This window comes from Rhincodon typus, unplaced genomic scaffold (assembly GCF_021869965.1).
Source record: "Rhincodon typus isolate 14 unplaced genomic scaffold, sRhiTyp1.1 hic_rhity00000391, whole genome shotgun sequence".
Lineage (NCBI taxonomy): Eukaryota > Metazoa > Chordata > Chondrichthyes > Orectolobiformes > Rhincodontidae > Rhincodon > Rhincodon typus.
In genome coordinates this window covers 31-21270 of record NW_025966029.1, presented here as the reverse complement: position 1 = coordinate 21270, position 21240 = coordinate 31, and the positions used below count along the sequence as shown (strand labels likewise).

General features: G+C 38.6%; 1 protein-coding gene across 3 annotated transcripts in view; it reads right to left on the bottom strand.

Moving 5' to 3' along the window:
• LOC109920286 (probable C-mannosyltransferase DPY19L1) overlaps positions 1-20395 on the bottom strand; it is a 31925-nt gene extending 11530 nt beyond the window's left edge. For 2 of the 3 annotated variants that reach the window (XM_048621289.1, XM_048621291.1), the window contains exons 1-5: positions 20307-20395; positions 18130-18192; positions 13170-13250; positions 12350-12451; positions 8608-8679 (exon numbers count right to left, since the gene is read on the bottom strand). In XM_048621289.1, coding sequence (XP_048477246.1) covers positions 8608-8679; positions 12350-12451; positions 13170-13250; positions 18130-18192; positions 20307-20366 — 378 coding nt within the window. In that variant the 5' untranslated portion in view covers positions 20367-20395. Of the gene's footprint in view, positions 1-7111; positions 7192-8607; positions 8680-12349; positions 12452-13169; positions 13251-18129; positions 18193-20306 lie in introns of all 3 variants that reach the window. The other variant, XM_048621290.1, reaches the window with a different exon arrangement.
• Positions 20396-21240: the final 845 nt, after the last annotated feature.

Sequence of the window (21240 nt, the reverse complement as noted above, 5' to 3'; positions counted from 1 at the left end):
GAGAGAGAGAGAGAGAGAGAGAGAGAGAGAGAGAGAGAGCGCGCGCACGAGAGAGACACAGAGAGAAGCAAAGACACAGTCTGTAGTAGTTCTCCTGAGTAGAAGCTACCTGTTCTCTGCAGTAAAAATAATCAGCTTAAATTTGAAGAAAACTTTTCCTGAAGCATTTATTTTGAATTCAATAGAGTTAGCAAAGTCACAGGTGGATAAGATCATATGAAGCTCTTAGAGAAATTTAAAAACTCTCTATCTTCCGTAATAAGAGCTCATATTGAGGACCAAAACGTTGCCACTACTGTTACTGGTGGCAATAATAGCTGATGATATGAGTTAAGCCATTAAAAATAAACATTTTTCTATCATCCTCATAAGTTTGAAAAGGACAGAAATAGAAGACTGAAAGTAGCCAAGATAAGGAATGGACAGTTTGGATAGCTGGTAATGCCTCAAGGTCTCCTCAGATCAGAAAGGCAAGTGCTGAGGGAGGAGGTGAAAATCAGAAGCCAAGATGTTCCTATTGTAACAAAGTGAGATACATTTGTTCACAATGCTAGAAATTGAAAGGGAAACCTTTAGGGCATATTGGAGTTTGCAAGGAGTCTGAAAAGGAAACTCAGAAGGAAAAGGTCACATATCAGGTTGTAGCTTTAACTACAACTGAGAAAGTGGACACTGCTGAGTGTGTAGAAGTAGTACATACAGCAGATGAGAAATATGAAGGGTTTTTATCAAAAGGGTAGATAACCCCTTTTTCTTCAAAGCAAGGGTCCAAGCTCACAACAATTCTCAGGGATACAGTGGCTAGTCAAACTATCTTGCTGGAGAAGGACTGAGTTTTCCATCCATAGAGATGGAGAGTGTATCCCAGTTCCATTGTACAAGGTTCAATCTAGTGAACCTCTTTTGAATGGTCTCATTCCTTTCCAGTAAGGGGATCAAATATTGTACTCAATACTCCAGGTGCAGCCTCACTAATGTCTTGTACTGTTGCAGCAACTTCTCCCTAATTTCGCACTTTATTCCTTTAGAAATAAATGTCAAAATTCTATTTGCCTTTCTTATTACCTGCTGTACCAGCATTCTAGTTTTCTGCAATCCATGCATATCCTGAATATTGTGTTGATAATAGATCAGTTTAATGAAACAGGAAATTTCATTTGGCCTTTTTTTTGTCTTTTGTGGATAGGGATTTCCTTTTTTTGAGAAAGATGCATTTATAACTAGCGTCACCAAAAGAAGAGATACAGATCAAAAGATTACATCTTTTTTCAAAATAGGTTAATCATTAGAAATAACTGATATGGAAAACTTTAGCACTTAGTACATCAGTGTAAAACTATTTGCATGATTGCAAAGCCACAGAAAATAAAAAAGATCTTTGTTACTTTACCTGATAACAGCTAGGCCAGCACTGACCCTAAGAGCCCAGACAAAAGTAAAAGAAAATTCGAGTTCCTATTCTTACTGGGTATGTGTATCAGGTTGCTGGTTGGGATAAGGTTCCAGTTCAGCTCCAGTGCTGAACTGGAATAGAATATTAACAGTTTTCTGCAAGTATATATGCAGAATGTCTACTTGACATGGCACAGACAAGCTAGTGGCATTCTTTAAACTGTATATGAATTGTTACTTCTTCAGAGGATGACAATTAAGGATGTGTTTCACAAATTAAATACTGATATTGTTGATGCTATAGGTAATATAAATAAATTCTGAACAAATTTAAAGATATTAAGGACATAAAAGCTATGATGGCATTTATTTAATTACCAAGTCTCAGGCCAACTAAGGATGAGCAATCAATCCTGGCTCAGCCAATGAAGCCCACAACCCCTCAAATGAGTACAAAAAAAGGTGTGTACCAACTACCAAATAAGCTTGATTGCCATATGCTTTACAATACAAATAATCAGAAACTAGCATTTATGTTTCACTTCAAATTTATATTACAGCAATCTTTGTTTTAACCAGCACTCTCGATAAACCGGCATAACTATATGCCTGAAATACCAGATGTTTACTGCATTATTGCAATCGCCGCAATGTCCAAGTAGTCAGTTGAAGGTACAAGTGAGAAGGCTCTCTGCTGGCAAGTTTTATTTAAGGCAAAGGTGCATTATTATTTAAGTGATCTGTGCTGTAAATAAGGTATAGCAGTGATGTGTATACCCCCTGCATTACCTTTCTATTATTTAGTGTATGTTTTTACATTGATTATGTGGACCTCTTGTTTATCTGAAATATTTGATCAAGCAGTACGCTCTTAGTTCCGTAGGTGCCGGTTAATAAAAGGCTCACTGCGCTGGGAATCAAGATAAAATTTTGAAAGTAGCAATATAAATATAGAATAACCTGGCAAATAAATGTATTTAACTATATTAAAGATCATGTAAAAAATGACATAAAGGAATACTCTTGAATATCTAAGTAATTAAATCAAAGTGTCTCCAGATATAAGAAGACCATTAGATGCCTCAAGCTTGCTCCACTATTTGAGTACGATCATGACCAATCTGTAACTTAACTCTATATAGCTACCTTTCTTCCATTATCCAATTCTTTATATGCAAAAAATCTAATCACTTTCAGCTTGAAAATTAATATATCTACCAATGAAGCACACAAAATTCCTACAGGACTTGATAGTGTAGATGCAGGAAGGTTTTCCCTGGCTGGGGTGTCTAGAATTAGGGATCATGTCTTAGAACAAAAGGCAGGTCATTTAGGAATGAAATGAGGAGCAGTTTTCTTTTTTAACTGAAGGCAATGAATCTTTGGAATTATGCAACCCCCCAGGTTTGTGGAGGTTCAGTCCTGGAGTACAGTCAAGCAGTTGATCAATATTTTAGATATTAAAGATGCCCAGGAATACGGGGCTAGTTCAAGAAAATGGTGTTGAAGTAGATGATTAGCCACAATCTAGTTAAATGGTAAAGTAGGCTTGAGGGACCGAATGGCCTACTTCAGCTTCAATTTCCGACCTTGCCATTTTATCGAAAAGAGTTGCAAACCTACTATTCACATATAGAACGGTTTCCTAATTTTACCTGACAGAATTGGGTATATACCCCGGGTCCTAGGCTTCCCAACCAGCAGAGTTTCTACTTATCCCCATCTATTCCCATAATGACCTGAACATTTCAATTAAATCATCCCTTTAACTGTCTAAATTCCTGGAATACAACGTGCATTTATGAAATTTTCTTTAATTTACACTTGCATTCCAGAGGATCATTCAGGTAACTCTACATGGCATTCTCTTCCAAGGCCAATATAACCTTTCTAAGTTATGGTGCTCAGAAATGATCTCAGTATTCCAGATATGGTCTAACTAGGGTTTCGTATAGCTGTGAAACGACTTTTATCCCTTGCATTTTAGTCCTGAAAATACAAAGACCAACATTTCAGAAGGTGTTTTGATGATTTTCTGTATGTGATTTTAGTGATATATGCATAAAGACCAACCAATTGTTTCTAGCTTTTCACTTTTGGGATTTTTGGATTTGTTCTTTGTAGATTCAAAGCGGCAATTGATGCTAGGTCACCTGCAAATTTTAAAGTTTAAAGCAGAGATAATTTTTATTATCTAAAGGCATCAAGAGATATGAGACCAAGATGGGTTAATGGATTTTCTGAAGAAGGGTCCAGACCCGAATCGTCAGCTTTCCTGCTCCTCTGATGCTGCCTGGCCTGCTATGTTCCTCCAGCTTCACACCTTGTTGTCTCAGACTCCAGCATCAGCAGTTCCTACTATCTCTGGGTTAATGGCGTTAGGTTACAGGTCAGCCATGATCTCAATGAGTAGCAGAGCAGGTTTGAGGGTCTGAATAGCTAGCTCCTATTCCTAGATAATGAGACATTTCCTTATCATAAAGTACTTCCATACTTCAGACTATTTTTCCTATTATTTTTAAATGATTTATGGTATCATTAAAGACATGCTTTACCTATATTTCTAGAATTGCCAACTTTGAAATCCATTTGCTAACTTGGTTTATTTCACTTAAGCTGTGATATCTTTTTATAATTTTATGGTTCTATCTCCTCTACTTACAATATTGCCAATCTTTGTGCCATTAACAGACTGTCTTTTTCTCCCAGCAATAGCCAAACTGTTGAATGTTATTGTTTTGCCTAATCACAACAGAATCACAATAATACAAAATCTCAAAGATAACAACAACAACAACTTATACTGCAAGAGAAGGTGGTACTGATTGGTAGAAGCAATGCCACGGAGGATGCATCAGGGAACAGTGAACTGTAAAACTACTTGCAGTTTTGTTTAAATCCAAACAAGGCAATTTGACTCTGATTAGTCATTGCCATGAAGAATGCACCAGGGAATGGTGTTCCCAAGGCTGAAGAGGATGCAATGCATGGACAAGCATTGTTTGCAAAAGACAGGGCCCCACATATGAACGTACAGAGTTTTTAATGCAATTGAGTCATACTGTGGGCTTAACTGATAATCTGAAATTGGTTCCTGGTGTAATCTCTTAACACAAAAAATTGTTGAGTAATTGCTGTCCAATCTCAGAATCAAATCTAAGATCAGGCAGTATGGAGATGAGCAAGCTTGGGCTAGTTGGGTACGGTCAGTACAGTACCTGCTGTGAACAGCTGAAGGGGTGTGCTACTTAATATAATCTGGCAGTTTTGTGTACATACCTAGAACTGAATTGGTCCCAAAATTCATAGAACATATTACTATTCAGTATAATAGGCAGGAAACATTTTAAGCTTGATAGCAGCATCCTATTAGTGGAAAATACCATATGTTGTTGCTGCATAGTAGCAGCTTGAAAGCATTAGCAAAACAACCACAGAAGTTTCAGACTGCAACAGAAACATGTAGTATTCTCCAATCAACAAGATTCTGTCATCAAGCCAAAAAGAACATCTGTCTAACAATCAGCAGGTGGTATATGAATTTCTATACTGGTGTGATGCCAAATATGTAGGCCATATATACCAAAGATTGGTGGATTTTATTAAACAGCAATAATAGGCAGCGTACTAACCGTACTTGTGCAGCTAATGCTTGCCGCACACAGAAGACAGCGCTCAACATTAAAATGTGATTCTATGATTAGACAACACTTACTAAATAATCTTGAATTACACAAATGACCAATTTAAGATGATCAAATGCATCTACAATGTGGTGAACTTACTGTGCCAAAAGTTATATACTTTCACATGCAAGGCCCCGTCCTTGGTAAACAGAAAGGTCATGTCCATATATTGCAGATTTTTCAATCAAAAAGAGTGGGGGACACAGTCATTCCTTGGTGCATGTCCTATGGCAATGCCTTGGCCAAAGTCCACTTGTGTGGCTTGAATTTAAATATAGGAACAGGAACAGGCCATTTCTCCTTTCGAACCTGCTCCATCATTTAATAAGACCCATTCCTGTTGTGGTCTCAGCTACAATTTCCTGTCTGTATTCCATAACAACTGACACACTTGTCCATCAAAAATCTAACTCAGCCATGAATAAATTTAAAGACCCAGCCTCCATGCCTCCTGAGGAAGAAATATTCACACTTTTACAATGCTTTACAAGAAAATAATTCTCCTCATCTCTGTATTAAAAGGGACTATTATTCTTAAATTGTCCACCTGTTTTAGTCTCTCCCACAAGGAGAAATTGTCTGGTTCCATCCTACATGGTACCCTCAAGATTTTATAAGCTTCAATAACATTGCCTCTCATTTCTAAACCCCAACATATATGAGCTAAATCCACCCATCCTTTCTTCGTAAGATCAGCCCATTGTCTGAGGCATGTGCTTAGTGGTAGCGTACCACACAGCTTAGAGAAAACAGTGACCAGGACCCCTAAATCCCACAGAATCCTGTAACCTCTCTCCATTTAACTATATGTTGCTTTTCTATTCTTCCTCTCAAAATGGATAAGTTCACTTTTATCCCATTATACTCTATCTGCCAATTTTTGGCACTCATTTATCTGTCTATATTCCTTTGTAGACAACTTACTATTATATCCAACTTGCTGTCATTGACAAATTTAGCGACCATATATTTGATCCTTTCATCCAAAACATCGATGTAGATTGGAAATGGCTGAGGATCCAGCACTGATCCCTGTGGTATTCCACTAGCTACAGCTTATCAACTTGAAAGAGCCTGATTTGTTCCCACTGTCTACTTTCTGTCAGCCAACCAATTATTTTGTCACGTAAGTTTGTTACACCTAAATCACATGCCTGTATCTTGGGCAGCAACCATATCAAATGCCTTTTGCAAAAACCCAAGTAGACCACTTCTACTGAAGCCCCTCTATCCAGTGAGGATCTTACTTTGCCAAAAATCTCAATTGATTAGTTAGAAGACAATTTTTTTTTCACAAAACCATGTTGACTCTGCTTGATCATTTATTATTTTCCAATCTGCTAGGGCCCTTCCATAATCTAAAGAACTTTACAAGATTATAAGCAATGCATCTACTATCTGTACTGCCACTTAAGAGTCATGCAGCATGGAAACAGACCTGGTTTCTAAACTGAACTCGACCCATTTACCTGCGATTGGCCCATATCCTTCTAAAAGCTTTTTCTATCCATTTACCAGGCCTGAATGTACTTGACTTATTTTATGACTCTTCACTGCAGGCTATCTTGGGGACTTATCAACCTTCAGGCTCAATTGTTTCACTAGCATGTTTTTCCTGGTGTTGGTATAGTTTTAAGTTCATCCCTACCCATCACTTCTTGACTTTGACTTCCTGAATCCTTCTACCACAAAGGCAGGCAAAATAAGCCTCTGTCATTTCCTTTTTCCATTATCTAACTCCTCATGCTCTCTTTCTAGAAGACCAACACCAGCATCCTGTTCAAATACTTTTAGAAATTCTTACCATCTGTTTTTATATTACTAGCTTTCTTTCATAATCTGCTGTCTGCCTCTATCATTTTAGTCATTCTTTGCCAATCTCTTAACTTACCACTAATCTTTGCAAATTTGTACAGTGTTTATTTCAATTTGAGACCATTACACACATCCTTATATAGTTAACTGCCAAGTTTTCAAAGCAGTTATCTGCTCCCTGGTGCATTCTCCATGGCAGTACCTCTACCAGAGTTTACCTGTCAACTAATCAGCACCCTCTTCTTATCCAGTACAAATGGTTCTTCCCTTTGTGATTTGGTACTTTTGCAGTCCTGCCCTAAAGAGTGCAAGATGAAAGGCTTCAACAGCACATTTCTTTTTTTCAGCAATACTCAAGTTCTAAACTACCAAGAGTCTTGGATATACCCAATAATCTAAACTAATAACAAATCACTTCGGATTCAAACACAGATGAATGTATGACATCACGAGTTATGTACTGCTAATTTAAGTAACTCATTACCATCACACTGACTTGACCACTTGGTACGCAGCCAAATTCCCAAGTAGATCTTTAATTCTATGAACTTCAACCTTAGCTAGCAGTCTCTTATGGGAGACCATATGAAGTAACTTCTTAAAGTCCGTATAAATAATTTCCATTGGCATTTCTCTGTCCATTACTCACTTCTTCAACACTTCCATAAGATTGGTTAAGCATAAGCTACCTTCTAAAGATTGATTTCGGGTCCGGTGACCCTTCCTCAGTTCGAGGAAACATTAATTCTGTTTTCTCCTTCACAGATGCTGCCAGACCTGCTGAGCTTTTCCAGCAACTTTGTTTTTGTTCTTGATTTACAGCATCTGCAGTTCTTTTGGTTTTTCTTTTCTCTAAAAATTCATGTTGGCCCTCTTTGGTTAGGTAAAAACTTCTCATGGGAAGATACCATCAATCTATTCGGTCTAATGAAGGAAAGTTTGTCAGTGCTGCAGGGGACTGTGGTCAGTATTACTCTTTTATGAACAGAAAAGGAAACAAAAATAGATGAAATTCAATTCATTATGCAAACCGTCACTTGTTACGCAGTTCCAGTGTTGCGAGGGTACATCCATCGGGATAGGAAAGGAATGTTTGCTAGTCTCAGAAAAGTGAAATAAAACTGACCAATGATGAAAAAGAATTTCCCCTGAGTACAAAAAAGTATAACAAAAACTGTTGATCGGAGAACAGGATTGAAGGTACAGTTCAGAATGAAGGCTGATGGATGATTCAAATAAAAACACCACAATGGCCCCAACCCATTCTGCTTTTGTGCTGCAGTTAATATAAATTAGTGTATGAGATTTAGCAAGTGATATTGCACTTATTGAATATTTCTGTGTGTAACTGCATTAAAAAAAAGACATTTGTTGAAACAGTGAACTGTTGTCCTCAGTTTGACATTGATCATCACGTGAAAATGATTTCTGCAGTTCAACATTGATCAGTTATTGATAACCTTCAATAATCTGTACTGTGTCTGTTAATATCCTGGGATAGTAGGCTGCTCATTGATGCTCCAATTCCAATCAGGCAATGGGGAGGAGTAATGAGTTACCTGATGTCATGTCCTTGACTGTGTTGCCCATAATATTTAAATTGGGTTAGACAAATAATTGTTAAAGATTTAAAAGAAACTAGATCAGGAATAATTCTAGTTATATAGTTGTAATTCTCAAATCAACCAAAATATAAAAAAAAGATAGAACTTACCCTTGAAACTATAACAGAAAAAATGCAGGCAGTCACTGGAAGTAATAAGGTTTTCGTGTACCTCAGAGGAGTCTAAAAGCAAGAAATAAAAGACAGATTAACAACAACCACTACTTTCTGCTAAATTAACTGAAACCAGTTATGAAAAGCCAGGATAAGTTCAGGAGCCAGTGCTGCAGCAGCAAATCAGACTTACAGAATTAACCTGAGACTTTTACATCACAGGTCCTTCTCAACTCACACAAAAAAGATTAAAAACCAGGGCAAATATTGTAAATGGACTTTTAAACCCAATTACATTTGAGACTATTTCAGGTATCATAGTCAGAATATAAATTAACAACTTGAAAACGTTAGGTCATTCAATTACTCAGAAAGCCTGGGTGGGCTTACCGATTAGAGCTCGATCACAGTTTCAGGAGAATCAATCATACACATTAGTTTAGGCCCATCACTCAAGCTGGGAGGCACAGGAACCCCTTAAAGTCTTCTTAACTTAGAGTATCACATGAGGTACTCAAGTCTCATGTTGCACAACAATCAATTTTCAGAACAAGCAGAGAAGCCATCATGCAAAAAGGAGAAACAATCCAGCCAAACTGAAATAGCAATACCCAAACATTCCAAATCACAACTAAATAAGTGGAATAGGAGCCCGAGTTTCAACATGTAATTATTACTCAATTTCCAGGCACCTCTGTATAGCCAAATTGCTGGTATGAGAATATACCCACTCCATACACTTAAATAGCTGTTCATTGTTGGGTTTTCTACATTGCCTATTGGGTGCAAGCTTCTGAGATCTAAGCTATGGTTCTAAAATGATTGATATTCCTTCACACAATAAATGTACCTTGTACCCAAAGAACTATCAGAATCCAAGAAATGCATGTGAATCTTTCATTTCCTTAACTCGATTTGGTATTCTCTCAGAGTCACTTTCTTTATCTGGTGTTACTTCTTGCTGTCCTAATTGTTCCCTCTGGGGTCAATGAACTTAATCCTGGCAAGTTGAGGGGCATTTTGAAAGACATCAATAGAGTGTCAACTTTGTCAGCTGCAGTTCCATTGAGGGATTATGAAGTCATAATGGGCAATGTTCTCAGGAACTCCAAGAAACCCCTAAGGCAAGGAAGTGCAGACAAGAGAATCATCAGCTACACTCTGTAGAATTTACAGGAAGATAGGCAGATAGGATGAAGAAGGTGAAGAAAATTAGTACACCATCCGTTCCCTTGAGCCCACTTTGCCATATACAGATCATGGCAGTTTTTTGCTTGAACTCCACTTTCTTGCCCACTTCCCCTATCCTTTCCCAAGACAAAAAAAAACTTCTGTCTTGAATATATTCAATGATTGAGTATCCATCACCCTCTAGAATATACAATTCCAAAAGGTTCACCAAATCTGAGCAAAGAAATTTCTCATCTCAGTACTAAAAGGTCATTATTCAGAGATTGTGCCTACATGTTCTAGATTCCAAGCCAGCAGTAAACAATATTTCAGTATCTACTTTGTTAAACTCATTCAGAATATTTAAATAAAACGGAAAATCACCTTTCATTTTTCTGAACTCCAAAGAATATTCTCCAATTTATTCAGAGAGAAACTATCCAGTAAAAAACCCTTTTCAGATGATCGGCTCAACTTGGGCCCACGCACCAAGGAAGAACACCAGACTTTCTATCACTTACTTATTTCTCTTCACCCGCAAGTCTATTAGTACATGACAAGTGTTTAGATTCCTTTATTTACTCATAGATAGACTAAGTGCCAAAGAAAATGAAAGGGAAGCACAAAGTTTTCTCTCCCTCAACTGCCTTGTTAACCTAATGAAACAACATGTGATTGAGCAGGAATTGGCTATGCAGCTCCTTGAACCTCCTCTGCCATTTAATAGGATCATGGAGACTCATACCTCTCGATTACCTTAGTAGCCATATGTATATCAATCTCAGTCTTGAACATATTCATTGACAGAGTGGATATAAAAGTTACATGCTGACTTGAGTGATGACCCTTTGCATCAATAAAATAAATGGAGACTGAATATACACAGTTGAGTGAAACCACCCTCCCTGTAAATTCAATAGACTAATCCCCTATAGAAAGTGGAATCCAAACCAATGCGTTGAGCATTTCACAAAAACACCTTTTTTTTTTAAAAAAGCAGTTTCCTTAATGACATTGGCCAAAAATCTGCAGAGATTTAAACTTGTTTAATATACTTTATGGTATTTTTCTTCAGACCGATAAGTTATTCCACCGATCAATCTGCTTCGCCTGATGACATTGCTCCATAAAGTGGGTGTATTGCCCTCCTAACCTGACAGCAAAGTAAAAATGTGTACACAGCAATGTGTACTGGATTCCTTGCCTCTTAGCCTGACATCACTACTATGGACAGTTGATACACAGGGCTCTTAGCCTGACAGAGCTGCTGATAAAGTAAATATCATGTCTTTAAAACCAGGAATTGCAAGGTTTGCTGCATGATTTGAAAGCATGTAGCTCAATACTCATTGTGAACACTGTTTGCATAGCTGTGGGCCACAGTATTGGTTCCAGACAAACTGGAGCTGACAGGCGATGTACAAAAGTGGAGCTTTGGTTGGCAATAAGTAGCAGACTGGTAACTGGTCACCAATCCACGAACCAATACAAAAGGTCTTCTGCCTCCCATTAATTATATGAATGGTTCTCAGACAGCTGAGCAGCTTACAGCTGTGAAGATAATACAGGAAGAAGCCTCAGCCACCACCAGCTTAGGAGCTATCTCTGTTCTCTGCAGTAAAAGGCACGTTAAGCCTGATGAAAACCAGTTTCCTTCAGCAGCTGTTTTACACTGCAACTTTTAATTGATAAGTCACCTTTTATACCAGTAACTTGCAAACTAGAAAAAGCAAGACTAAAAAGCAGTATTCTGATCAGCACTAGAACCATCTCAACAGATTCTGTGAGCAACAAACACTACACTGCTGTCTCCATTTTCTTTTCATCCATAATACATGGCTTTTTTCTGCCTATGTCTGTGTACGCGTTAGGGATTAGACTTTTAATTAGTGGAGTTATTACTGATGGTTAATAACCAGAGTGACTACTTGTAATAAATCATAATTCTTTCTGAAGAAGGGTCTAGGCCCGAAACGTCAGCTATTTTCTGAAGAAGAGTCTAGACCCGAAACGTCAGCTTTCCTGCTCCTCTGATGCTGCTTGGCCTGCTGTGTTCATCCAGCTCTACACCTTGTTATCTCAGATTCTCCAGCATCTGCAGTTCCTGCTATCTCTAAATCATAATTCTTGTTAGGTCAGAAACATGTCAACTTGGGTCTTAAAATCAGCTAAGTCGGGGAATCTTTGCGTACCGTTAAAAATCTTTAATTTTTGTGACAGGTGCAGGAATAGCAGGGCTTGATCTCCAGCATACTACCTTAGAGAGTTGTGATACAGGGAATGGATACATATGACTGCTAGCCTGAGGGCACTACAGCTGACAGAGTGGGTACAAGAGGCCACTCACAGGGCCTCTTAAAAGTCATCATTTCACCAGCTTCTTGGAATGCTTTGCTAAACAAGCCAGTATCCCTCACCCTCACTCTTTCAGTTGACATTTCCACATTTACGCAAGTGTCTGACTAGCCTACAGGCTGAGTATGGACGTGATCCATAGTTTCCACTCTATTCACTGTGGATTAATATCTCAATGTTCACATCAATATATTTTACATAGTTAAAAAAGTACCTCAATTTCCATGAAATCAAACTCCACAGCACATGTGTACATCAATGTGTCAAAATCCTTGTAGTTGGTGAACTTAGATTTCAGTAGATTACTTATGTGCGCCTGGAAGCAGAAGGAAACATATAGCTAGAGAAATTAATGAGCACACGGCAACAATTCATTAGTCTTAAAATTGACCACAACATAGATTAAAACTTGGAATGAACCGATATGGGAAACAAACAGAAAAACAATACAGATATCAAGTGACCTGAAAGAAAGTGTACTTCAAGTCTGAAAGCCATTATTAATGACTGCAAGTTCACCTTTGCAACAAGGTGACTTCTCTTAAGTAAATCCAAACTAACTTACAAACAATAAGAGAACTGCCTGGAAAATGTGACAAAAGGTTATGAACATGCGGCCAGTCGTGATCTAGGCATAATTGATGACAAAGACTACTAACAGGAGTCCTGGGTATATTCACCAATTTTCACTCCCAATGAGAATTAAAACACTCAGCTCACCCTTCACATCCTTTGAAAATCAGTGAAATAACCCATCAAAATTCCCAGAATGGGCAGTTTGCAGTAGACATTTGGGAAGTTTACAAGACCATTATTGTTCTCCATATTGCTAAATCATTTCAACAGGCAATAGCCCACTGTATATTTTTTCTGCACTTGGACAAAGGATTATTCATTTGAATGGACAGGATGAACGATTGACAGAAAATTTACCAAAACTTATAGCTTCTAGAGCACTTACCTCTGCTAGCCAAGAATCTACCTAGATCTCCCACACCTGATTGCTAGGTAATGTGCAGCTCTTAGATACTTACATCATCTGCAACTCCTAATAATTTAGAAGCAACGAATTTGAGCACTATAGTTCCAAGAAGCCAGACGGTTCCTTTAGCCACCTGCAAAATTATACAAATATTGAGAGTTTACTGTTTACACAATCATAGAATGGTTACAGCACAGAAGGCCTTTAAGCCCATCATCTGTACTGGCTCTAAAGGAACAATTCACCTGTTGTCACTGTGTCACCTACTGCTTGTAGTCCAGCACAGTCTTTCCTTTTCATTTCCATCTTAAATGATTACTTGAACTTGCCTTCATTGTAGACGCTAACCGTGCATTCCAGACCCTAACCACTTGCTGTGTGAAATGTGCCCTCATTTTGCCATTGTTTCTGGGTTCAAATTACCTTATACATACGCGTTCTGCTTCAATATCCTCCCACAAGCAGGAACAGTTTCTCCCTATCTACTGTCCAATAATTTTATGAAATCTCCTATCATCATCCTTCCCCCCCCATCACGAAGATAATTCCCAACTTCTCCATCTATCTGCATAATTGTAGTTCTTCATCCCTCAAATCATTCTCATTAATTTTTTTTTGATCCTCTCTAAGACTTTCACATCACTGTTAAAATGTGGTACCCGAAACTGTAAGCAATTCCCTGGTTGAGACCAAACAAGATTTTATTTGATAGGGCTTTTAACATAACTTCCTTGCTGTTGTACTCTATGCCCTTATTAATAAAGCTGAGGACGCTGTAAGCTTCATTACTCACTCTTGTAACCTGTTCAGCCATCTTCAATGATTTGTGCACATATACACCCAGGTACCCCCACTCCTGTATGCACCCCTCATACTAAATATATATATAAATATATAGCCTCTGTGTTATTTCCACCAAAATGAAACACATTACACTGCATTAAATTTCATCTGCCATTTACCTTCTCACACTTACAAGTCTACATCCTTTTGACTTTTAATACCATCTTCCTCATGACCACAACACCTGCAAGCTTTTTATTGTTTGTAAACTTTGAAATGGTGCCCTGACGGGACAGTCTAGGTTATTTATCTCTTAACAGGAAAAGCAAGGGTCCTAACACCCCAGCTCTGGGGAACTCCACTATAAACCCACCATAAATCACTACACTCTGTTTACTGTCGCTCACCAATTTCACGTCCCTATGGCGACTGTCCTCTTTAATCCATGGGCTCTAACCCGGTCTCCAGCGTTAATCTGTTACATGTCATTTTATTACATGCCGTTGGAAATCATTGTACACCACGTCAACAGCATTACTATCATCAACCCTTTCTATCACCTCACCAAAAAACTCAAAGTAAATGAGATAAATATGATTTACTCTTAAAATATCTGCGCCAGCTTTCCTTAATGAAACTTCTTTTGGATAAGTGACTATTTATTTTGTCCCGAACTATTGTTTCTAAAAGCTTCAGAATCATAAAATCATTATGTGCAGAAGGCAGCCTTTTAGCCCAACATGTCTGTACTGGGTCTCTTGATAAACATCTTGCCTTGATGCCGGTTTCCCACTCTTTTCCCGCAACCCTGCACACTACATGATTATTTTAATTCAATTATTTCAATGTCCCCAAGAATTCCTCAATTAACCCTGCTTCCACCACACTTTTTGGCAGTGCATTCCAAACTCGAACAAGTTGTTACACGACAAAGTTTCTTCTCACACTGAAATTTAATGCAGTGTAATGTGAAGTGTTTCATTTTGGTGGAACTGCACTTACTTCTTCTGTAAATCATTTTAAAATCTATGTCCTTTTATTTTTGATCCACTTACAAGTGAGAATAGTTTCTCCCTGCCTAATCTATTCAGATCGCTCATGATTTTGAATATAATCAAATGTCCTTTTTGCACTTTTCTCTCCAAGGAAAACAGTCCCAACTTCTCCAATCCATTATTCCTAGCAGCACGGCGGTTCAGTGGTTAGCACTGCTGCCTCACAGCGCCAGGGACCCGGGTTCAATTCCACCCTCGGGTGACTGTCTGTGTGGAGTTTGCACATTAGGACATAGAACAGTACAGCACAATACAGGCCCTTCGGCCCACGATGTTGTGCCAAACTTTTACCCTAAACCTAAGGTCTATCTAACCTCCACTGCTACCTTACACTATCATCCATATGCCTATCTAATAGCCGCTTAAATGCCCCAAACGAACAAGGTGCATTCTCCCCATCTCTGCGTGGGTTTCCTCCAGGTGCTCTGGTTTCCTCCCACAATCCAAAGATGTGCAGGCTAGGTGGATTAGCCTTGCTAAATTGCTTTATTAAACGTGCTCTTCACCTGTCCTGTCATTTTTAATAATACACAGACAGGTGTCTCAGTTCCAACACAACCTTTAGAATAAATACCAGCTGTTATTTCTTTCAAAAAAAAAGCGTCTATTGTGTTCTTCGTAGCAAATGAATGATTTATTTATTTATTGTCACATATTTCTTGAAGATACACTGAAAAGGGAAAAAGACATTACCTCACTTTTTCACACTGAACTTCATCTATCAGCCTACTTGTCAATGACCTTTTGAAGTTTTATACTGCCATCCACTGCCCTTGCAATACAACATTTTAAACTGACTGGTTTGTACTGGGTTTACTTTTCTACTCTTTCTGAATATGGGTCTAATATTTGCAATTGTCCAGTCTTCTGATATTGCTCTCAAATCTAAAGACGACTGGAAATTTAGGGCCAGTGCTTCTGCAATTTCCAACCTTGGTTCCCTCTGTATTCTTGGATGCATCACAGTCCTGGTGCCTTAAAAACCTGGAGTACAAATAGCCTATCCAATATTTTGTCCATATTAATTTTTAACCTTTGATGTATCTTAACCATCGTTTCTTTCATCATGACCTGTGCAGCATTTTCTTCCTTGTTAAAAACAGATGCAAAGTATTCATTTAATACCTCAGCCATGGACATAGCGTCCATACGTAAATATCCTCCTGGTTCCTAAATGGTACCATTTGTCAGTTTACTGCCTTTTTATTCTTTATGTACCAACTGATCTTTGTAGAACAGCATTGCATTTTATAGAATAAACAAACATGTGAAAACCTCAGTTGGATCATAAGTTCCTGTTTCATTCTATTAGACAGGCATAATCACAGAATGAAAGATCAAAGAACTAATGGAAACAAACTAGCTATTTTCTCATAAATTATAACAAAATTTTTCAAAAGTATAACAGCATCACAAGTTCTCAAGATGCAAAATTAAACCAAAACAAAAAATGAGATTTAAACAATTCTTAATTCTGCTTCCATCAGTGGTCCCTTTATCAAAAAGACAAAGAGTCTTTCTTTGAAAATAAATTTATTGAGACCAGCATGTTATAGTCCTCCATTAGCCCAGCGATGAAATTTTTCTGACCAAAACCTGTTGCCCCATTAGGTACTCCTGTAAAATGTCCCCCTCAAACATCTTGTCCTGCTCATTTACTTCCTTCAATGGAGGTGAGGAGCTGTGTACCAGTGTCATTTCTCTTCCACAGGAACATTGGAAGATGTGCAATTTTAAAATTCATTCAAGATTGTGTTGATGTGAAGATTGATTTGATTAATTTTTCCCAGACAGCATAGAACAAAGGGATAAAAATACTGCAAATAAATATATGCATGACAGTCCAGTCAACAGTACAAAGGACTGCCCTACACTTTGCAGCTTGGATTTCCCAATGGGTGGAAGCTTGAATGAAGTATGGCAGAGTGCCATTTATGCCTGCCTGATTTTATAACCATCAGTACTGTTGTAATTTATAGAGGCAGCATTATTCAGTAGTTTGGCTGCAATCCTGCATTAGAAATGCTTCTTGTTCAGAGCTTGGTCATTTGGGAACATGAAATAGGGCTCAAAGATTTGCTGCATGCTTAAAAGGGACATGAAACACCATTATCAATTCCATGCAACCAATTCAAGAATGACTCAAAAGGTTCATAGTGAGACAGAGCACACTAGATTCTCTATTGTTCAGATAGCATGCGTGGGGGAGCAATAAATTCTGGCACTGTACAGTGCAGACTGCAGCACCAAGAGAGATAATGATAAATGATAATCAGGGCACGTGTATCAACTCCATTACCCCAAACTCAGGAAGTCCGAGAGAGAGAATTAATTTACTCATTGTAACAGATTAACCAAGATACCCACTTTTTCCAATAAAGCACTGTATTATGTATTTAATTATTACACAGAGTTGTCCTTTACACTGTTAAGTAGCTTAAATAAATTATCACGTATGGCTGAAATTGCATGGTTCCCTGCACCTGGAAGAATCCCTTTATTACATCCTTGCATTCCTTCACAAGAATCATGCATGAAAATGCATCTTGCATGCCCATGTATACACCTTTTAAGTGCCCACTGTTAGCTCAGTTACACTGCCTAAAACAGGAACACGAACGGGTAACTAACTTCTACCATCATTTCTCAAAAAGCTAAATAGACATGAAAGAGAGAGTTGCAACATGAAATATCCACACAAAACTGATCTCTCATCCAAAAGGACAGTTGTAAACAGACTCGGTACATTGAAGTCTATACAAATCATAATTTGAGAGCCAATGGATTGAAAATGCTTCTTGTAAAAAATTTTACCTTGCAAATTATTTTGAACCCATCAGTAAGTGATTTTTATATACGCCCTTTTATACAGGATTTATGTAATTTGTTTCAGTGACATTGATCGTTCGCACCACAAAGTGAAATGTTGTTATTGTGACCATCACTGGGCTATTTTAAACAATCAAGCTCACGTTACCACTAGTATATTTGAAATAAGCTGGTGCCAATCTCAGGAGTGGTGTTGCTTCTAAATTCTAGGAAAACGGGGATTAAATATACATGCCCATATTTTTACATTCTGAAGTCAGAATCTGGGGAATTGCACATTATGCTACTAGAGATTAATTCATTTAAAAAGATTATATCATGTGTGCTGTAGAAAATGCAACTTACCCATGAATATGCAATGGAACGTGGCCAATATGCACAAAAACGTGATCTAAAAGCAACCAATCCCTGAGGGGTAGGAAAAAATAATTGTTAGGGATGATTATCACAGGCTAACCATAACAGAATATCAAACAGAATTTTATTTCCAGGAGGGCAGCATTATAAAACAACGCTAAATCTAACATGTTTGCACTTTGCCATTTCCCACTCTTAACTGATTCTTTCTAACACCTCAAAACTGTCAAGACTCCTTATGGCCCAGACTTCACAGTCAATGGCAAAATGATCGCACTCACCATGGAGCATAAAAAAAGTTATTCCCAAAGACCCAGCCTGCTCTGATGTGGATTCCCTTTTCCAAACATTATTTTCAACCTGCCGCCATGTCAAAGTAGTAAGGGAGGCAATGACCTGGTGGTATTATCGCTGGACTGTTAATCTAGAGACCCAGATAATGTTCTGGGGACCCAGGTTCGAATCCTGCCATGGCAGATGGTGGAATTTGAATTCAATAAAAATATCTGAAATTAAGAATCTAATGATGACCATAAACCCATTGTTGACTGTCGGGAAAACCCATCTGGTTCACTAATATCCTTTAGGGAAGGAACTGCCATCCTCACCTGGTCTGGGCTACATGTGACTCTAGACCCCCAGCAATGTGGTTGACTCTAAACTGCCCTCTCGGCAATTAAGGATGGGCACTAAATGCTGCCTGGTCAGCGACGCCCTCTTCCCATGAATGAATAAAAAAAACAAAGTCATGAAATCATGCAGGATAACCATTTGTGCATTATCATTGAAGGAAGCAGGATAGGTGGAGAAACCAGTTAGTAAAGAATACAGTGTTCTCTTTTATTAATAAGGGCATAGAGTACAAGAGCAAAGAAGTACTGTTGAACTTGAAAAAGACACTTGTTAGACCTCAGCTGGACTGCTGTGTACTAGGTGCCACAGTATAGAAAAGATGTGAATGTGTTGGAGACAGTACAGAAGCAATTTACACGAATGGTTCCAGTAATGAGACACTTCAATTATGAGTACAGATTGAAAAATTGAGACTGTTCTCCTTCAAAAGAAGGCTGGGTGACATTTGACAGAGGTTTTCAAATTTATGTGGGCTAGATCGGGCAGATAGGGAGAAGCTGTTAAAGTTTACAAAAAAAAAAAAAAAACGAGGGGGCATAGATTTAAAATAATGTGCAAATGAAGCAAGAATGATGAGAGAGTGACCAAAGCTTAAGTTAGAGTCAACTGTTTTTATTTTTGAATTGTGCTAGGTGAAGCATGGCCTACGAATACCTACACACTGTGATGGTAGAGTCACTGTTACCAGTCTACTTCCTGAACTTGACTGGAGGTTTGAATTTGGAGATTCAGCCAAGTGATCAATCTAAAATGAGTTTCGACAAAGGGTTATTAACCAGAGATGTTAATTCTACTTCTTCCGCCATACGTGCTGCTTGACTTGCTGAGTAAATCAAGCAATTCCGGTTAATGCAGCAAATCCTGGTTGCTTGACATATCCTCAGCATTAGGTATACTAAACAGAGTATGAAAATTGGGTAACATCCCACAATCCAGAAGTGACAAACACCACAGCTGCAGTCTATTGTCTCGAGACAGGTGGCTGCCTAGTACTACATCACAAGTACATTGATGTTTGCTCTGCAGAGGACTGCATTATACACCGTGGGCCAGTCACCATCCTCAAGCTAGTAACGAGAGATGTGTTAGTTCACAAGCTGTGGGAGCATTCATTACTCAAAGAACAGAGAGATGAAATGGGGCAAATATGGCATAGACACAGGAGGGGCACGGCAGAGTATACACCTGTGGGCCATAACAGAGCAGAATGCTGGAGAGCTGGGGTCATTATTGCAGAGGTGTACAAAACTGGATTTACATCCACATCCTGAATGTGTTCTTCTGAGTGTGACAGTAATTTTCCACCCAACACAGAAAATCAGAGCAATGTTTTTATGCTACTGCAGCAATAAATCAAGTTCTGTTTGCAGGAAGTGAGATAGAGAGCCAGAACATGAGACAGAAAGCAAAATAATTTACAAGAAAATGTAGAGAGAAAGACTAGGATAAGAATATAGAAATAGAAATAGAAAGAAAGAGAGCTTGAATGTTCTGGCTAAATGTTATAGCTGTGCTAGATAGAACGTACTTACCCAAATGACTGCCAGAGATGAAGCGTAATAGGAGCATAACAGCATGGCATTTCCAAACATTAACACAAAACAAATAAGCAGGGATATCTGTGGAGGGAAGCAGTAAGAGATAAAGATAAAATGCTTGAAAACTGTGTAACCTCTCACCAACTCCTCCAGTTACCTCTGAAGGCTATCTTTAATCCAGAAACATCCAATCACAGTTATTTCATAGTAGACTCCAAAGAAAGCGAGACAGGAAAATCTATTTTCTTTTCTTTATTCATTTGTGGGATGTGGGCGTTGCTGGCTGGCCAGTATTTATTGCCTGTCACTAGTGGCCCTTGAGAACGTTGCAGCAGGCTACCTTCTTGAACTCTGCAGTTCACCAGCTGTGGGTTGACCCACAATATTATTAGGGAGGGAATTCCAGGATTCTGACCCAGCGACAGTGCAGGAACAGCAATATATTTCCAAGTCAGGATAGTGAGTGGCTTGGAGGGAAACTTGAAAGTGGTGGTATTCTCATATGTCTGATGCCCTTGTCCTTCTAGATGGAAGTGGTCATGGGTTTGGAAGGTGTAGGCCGAGGATCTTTGGTGAATTTCTGCCGTGCATCTTGTAGATAGTACACACTGCTGCTACTGAGTGTCAATGGTGGAGGGAGTGGATACTTGTGGATGTAGTGCCAATCAAGCGGGCTGCTTTGTCCTGGATGGTGTCAAGCTTCTTGAGTGTTGTTGGGGCTGCACTCATCCAGGCAAGTGGGGAGTATTCCACCACACTCCCGACTTGTGCCTTGTAGATGGTGGACAGGCCTTGAGGAGTCAGGAGGTGAGTTACTTGCTGCAGTATTCCCAGCTTCTGACCTGCTCTTGCAGCCACTCTGTTTACGTGGTGAGTCCAGTTGAGTATCTGGTAAATGATAATCCCAAGGGTGTTGATAGTGGGGGAT